Raw genomic sequence first — 5,434 nt, 5'->3', positions numbered from 1 at the left:
ACGCATGTCCCTTCTTATTCTTAGATTTTTATTACGTTATGTGGTTTTGTTCGCCTCAGGTATTGTATTCTTTGTTGCTATTATTTAGTACTACTTATCCTTTATCTCTCCCTTTTTCTTTTCTCTTCCTTCTTTCTTCCTTCATTGCTTTCCTCTTCTTCTTCTTACCCTTCCTGAGCTGATGATCTATTGGAAACAACTTCTCTACCTGCATTAAGTAGAGGTAAGGTCTGCGTACAGACTATCCTCCCCATACCTCACTTGTTGGGAATATACTGAGTTTATTGTTGTTATAATACTAAAAACGTTAAATATTGAACCCATAAAATTTAATTCATAAATCGGACTCCGGTTCTCTCTACCCACCCATCTTCCCTAAACAATCATTTTTATTTTACTTTCTACTACTATTAACTTAATGGTCAGTTTGGTAAGATGGTTCATCTTCAACCTACAAAATATGTGTGAAATGGGATTGAACAAAAAGAAGCATTGAAGCGTGTGACTTCAACTTTTAGTAAAGTAAATGTAAACAATAGAAAGACAGATTCAAAATCTAGTAAAGAAAAAAATTTAACTTTGAAAAAGGACACAGGAGTTGTAAGAGAAGTAAATGTATTTAATAAGATGGGACACAATATCTGGCGTTCCAACAACAATAGAAAATTAAACTAAAAATGACATAAATTAACATGACATAATTAATGAAACAGACGACCTCAACGACAAACTAAATTGCCACTTTATTGAAACAAAAAAGGAACAATGGTGGAAAATGGAAATGATCCAAGACACTTCAAGCAACACAGTAAGGCCAAAGCTCTTCCTCAGCTGCAGCAGATTCTGCGCCAACCCCAACAATGTTCTCATCATTGCAATAGTAATAGCCACCGTTATTGGTAGCAGTAAGGCAGCAAGATGAATTGGTAACAAGGTAAGGCATATTGTTGAATGACTGAGCTAAGCTGCTGGCTAAAGATGCAAATGCAAGCCCTTTATCTTCTTCTTGTTCGTCGTCATTATGCACGAATTCTTCAGCACGGTGCTTGAGCGTCTCGAACATGAGTTCAGGCTCGTGCTGCATCGCCCGGAGAACGTCAGCACAAGACGGACCAGGAACAGCGCATGTCACAGCGAAGCTGTGTGGGCTATCGCTCTGTGACACGCGCAAAACACTGGGTCCGCCAAATAGGTTATGGAGGCCCCCGAGCGCCTCCTCATAAGCCCCACCCAAAAACATTCCCAGATAATATTTCCCACCATCACCACCACCATTACTTCCTAATTCATGGAGCGGCAAGCTTGACTCTCCTCCAATGAACTTATCAATCTTCCCATCACTATCACAGGTCAAGTCCGATAATATTCCTCGGACTCCAGGCCGTTCATCTAGCTTATGGATGGGAACAATTGGGAATAGTTGGTCAATTGCCCAAAAATCGGGAATTGAAGTGAAGATCGAAAGATTCACATGATATGTGCGGACAGGATCAGAAGCCCCAATAGCCTTCGACACGAAGTCACAAATACCATCTACGGCAGCAAGCTGTTCAATGTCCAAATTACCATCTTTGAACTGCTCCACACATCTCTGTTTCAACTGATCGGCATAAAGTACACACGTATCGTACTCTCCACGAATAGCAGCAGCAGATAAATTCCGATAATCAGCACGAGCATCATCATTAAGCTTCTCCACAAATGACTGGAGATCAACAGAAGATAACTCTTGTGAGCGTGTTGTAGTTGAAGAAACAGCCTCAAATATCAAAACAGAGTGATGAGATACAATTGCTCTCCCACTCTCGCTACAAATCACCGGATGTTTCACATTCTTCCGATCACAAACAAATCGAACAGCTTGAACAACTGTAGATGCATACTCCTGAAGGCCATATCCAACTGAACAATCGGAATCACACGATTTTGTACCATCATAGTCAATTCCAAGGCCACCACCACAATCAATGTATTTCATGCCAGCACCAAGGCGGACTAATTCACAGTAAATCTGAGCGGCCTCACCCACGCCATCAGCAAGCAAAGCCGTCGAAGGGATCTGAGATCCAATATGAAAATGCAGCAGCTGAAGACAATCCAACATTCCGGATTCTTCTAGCTTCTTCACCACACGAACGATCTGTGTTGTCGTAAGCCCAAACTTACCTTTCTCTCCTGAAGTGGATCCGAAATGGCCGGAATGTTTGGTCCTGAGCTTAGCCCGAAGCCCGATCAAAGGCCGGACAGCCATTTTTCTGCTGATGTCAATCACCAAATCAAGCTCCTCCTCTTGTTCAAGCACAATTACTGTATTCAACATGAGCTTCCTTGCAACCAAAGCAAGCGAAATGTAGTCAGCATCTTTGAACCCGTTGCATACAAGAAGACCCTCGCGACTGCCCTTGCAGAGACAGCTCATAGCTAGGAGGAGCTCGGGTTTCGAGCCGGCTTCGAGACCGAATCGGAAACCCGACCCGAATTTGACAATATCTTCAACAACGAACCTGTCCTGATTGCATTTAACAGGATAAACACCTTGGTAGTGAGCCTCATAACCTTGTGACTGAACCGCATAATCAAAAGCCGATTGTAGAGACTCCAACCGGTTTTTCAGAATATCAGGGAACCGAACAACGAGCGGAAACTGCAACCCGAGTCCACCCGAATTTTTCGGGTCGGATGCTTTTTTCACGACCTTAAGGAGATCAATTTCCTGGTGAGGCAGAGTTTCCGTACCATGTGGCTTAACGGAGATATCACCGGAGGAATTAACGGTGAAATACGGAGCACCCCATCCGTCAATAGAATAAAGAGCGGATGAGTGCGCCGGAGACCAATGGGTGGTGGTCGTGGTAGTGGCGGCGGTGTTTGTCGACAGAGGTACGCCGGAGGGAAAAATCTCCGGCGCGGGAAGAGAGCTATCCCAAAGGAAGGAATAGCCGGGAGGAGGAGAAACAGCAGCGTCTACACAACAACCTAAGGCAGGCATCTCTTCCCTAATCTGTTTGTTTCTTTTACGAAAGTAAAAAACAAAAGAATCAAAGAATAGAGAGAAAAAGGATTTTTTTATACAACAGAATTTTCACCAATGTTGTAATAACTGGGGGCTTTAGAACCCGCCGAGGCCGGAGCCCCGGCTACCCCCTCAAAAGAAGCAAAAAGAGAACTTAATCAAAAGACAACCACCTTCTAACACACCACTATACGAACCAAAAATCCCCACACTGACCTTTCAGAAGAAGCAAATTTTAATGTTCAAAACAAAATCGAATTACCGAATCGAAACCAAAACAAACCTAAGAGTCAAACAAACACAACACCATACAGATCTTAACCGAAATTGGCTGCCGGAAAAGAAGAAAGGATTTGGTCGGAAACCTAAACGGTTACCGGAAAATGAGACGGCTGATAGAGATGTATGGGAAAACAGTAAAACAACTGTGAAATGAGCGAGAATTGCATGGGAGGGTTCGTTTGCTTATATAGGGGGAAAATAGGAGGCCGGGCTATGGGTCTTGATTTTGGCCCGAATTAAATATCTGGGCTTTTTATTTCCTCTTTTTGTTACGAGATAGTAATGCAAAATACGTGATTATTTAGTGGGTTTAGAGATTCTTTCGCAGTGGAGTGGATAGACAAGGGCGAGTTGCCGCGTGGCATTTACCCGTGGGACCCGATTTTCAGTCTTTTTTTTCTAGAGTCTTTAGTTTCAACCGAGAAGATAAGATAACCACGTTAGGTATGTAAAATATCGGGAGAATTTGAGGAGATTACATATTGCTTACGAAAATGAAGGAAAGAGTTGAGAAGATTCGTCTGATCTGGATTTTGGAACAAACGGTTGTGATTATTCCACGTCATGAATCCAGAACTTCAGATTCCACTTGGGTGTGCTGGTTCTGTGTTTTTTCCGATTGTTTTTGTTTGGGGAAGGCATTAACTTTTCAAACATCCCCACAGAATTTTCATAATTTATACCAAGGACTCAGTAAATTAAATAATTTTAGTTTGTACTTTTGAAATACCGCCGAAAGAGCATGATATTTTTTTTTTTAAATCCATTTTTTTATTTTTTTTAAATCTCTCCCAAAATAGTAGTATCTATACACTTCCCCTCCAGCATGACTCGAACCTAGGACCTAATGGTCGTAAGTGGAGGTATTTTTACCAACTGAACAACCCTCCCTTGTCAGAGCATGATATTTATGTTTTTACTTTTAGGGGTCTTTGGGTATAATGGTGTGATATCTCAGGATTAGGGGTGGTCCGGCGAATTTTGTGGCCTAAAGCCAAACTTTACGAGGGGCCTTAACTTTTTCTTAAATTTTTTTTAAAAAAAAATTATTTGAAGTCTATTTTTCTTGTTTTTTTAGTTGCAAAGTTATTAGTAATTTTTGTATATTCAATTTCTTCTAATAAATCTTTCTCAATTGACAATATAGCTAATCCATTTAACTCTTTTGAGACATTGTTGATCTTAGTTAAAATTTTATCAATTTTAATTTTGAAAAACTTCTTTCAACTGAAGAAACAGTAATAGGAGTTATTAACATTATTCTATAAGCAATATAGACATTTGAAAAATAATCAAATCTTTTTATTTGATTGAGTATATCAATTAAACTGTTATCTTCTAATTGTACAGTTTTCTTAACACTTTTAATTCATAAAATAAATTTGACCCACCAATATCGGATTGATTATTATGCTTTAAGAAACATTCAAGATTAAGACAATATTTTTTAAAATTTTCATCATCTATTGATCTAAACTTCCATTATCTGATGGTCTCAGTTTTTTAACGCTAAATAGAAAATCAAAAATATTTCATACTGTTAGAATTGTTCAAATATATATTGAAGTAAAAAAAATAGCCTTGTCTACTATATATAAAAAGTAATCAACTCTGAAGGACTCTTCGAGAGATTTTGAGATTTCATTATCAACATTCTCATCATATTGTTTCTTCCTATATATCACACGTTTCTTACGAAATCCAGGTTCGATATTCATTTCAAATGCAATTTCCTTGGAAGAATTGATAACAGTTGCAAATCATTCTTCTTTATATTTGTTAAGAAAAAAATCACATTTTTTCTGTCGCGACCCAAACCGATAGGCCGTGACGAGTGCCCGAGTTCTACCTATCGAACACTCATAAGCAACCCAAACCGATAGGCCGTGACGAGTGCCCGAGTTCTACCTATCGAACACTCATAAGCATTCGTCTAAGATATAAACATGAAATAAGTGTAGGTCATGCATAACATTTGAAAATAAACTATTAATTCATATGAAGAACCTACGTGGGAAAACAGGCCCAAAAGACATATATACATACATATATATACTGTAGGGCGAGCCGACAAGGCCACATACTATATAACTATACATGACTGTCTACAGACCTCTAATAGAGTGTACAACTGTATAA

The 5,434-nt window shown here is 39.4% G+C and overlaps 1 protein-coding gene across 1 annotated transcript; it reads right to left on the bottom strand.

Moving 5' to 3' along the window:
• Positions 1-601: 601 nt before the first annotated feature.
• On the bottom strand, positions 602-3,563 carry LOC107759371 (arginine decarboxylase 1B, chloroplastic). Its single transcript, XM_016577301.2, has one exon. The coding sequence runs from the start codon at positions 2,987-2,989 to the stop codon at positions 797-799; it is 2,193 nt and encodes a 730-aa protein (XP_016432787.1). The 5' UTR covers positions 2,990-3,563; the 3' UTR covers positions 602-796.
• Positions 3,564-5,434: the final 1,871 nt, after the last annotated feature.

This window comes from Nicotiana tabacum, chromosome 24 (genome assembly GCF_000715075.1).
Source record: "Nicotiana tabacum cultivar K326 chromosome 24, ASM71507v2, whole genome shotgun sequence".
Taxonomy (NCBI): domain Eukaryota; kingdom Viridiplantae; phylum Streptophyta; class Magnoliopsida; order Solanales; family Solanaceae; genus Nicotiana; species Nicotiana tabacum.
This window is presented reverse-complemented; position numbering and strand designations above follow the sequence as displayed.

Bases quoted from the DNA above. Each gene is read 5' to 3' on its own strand.
- LOC107759371 (XM_016577301.2), bottom strand. From the start codon at position 2,989: ATGCCTGCCTTAGGTTGTTGTGTAGACGCTGCTGTTTCTCCTCCTCCC.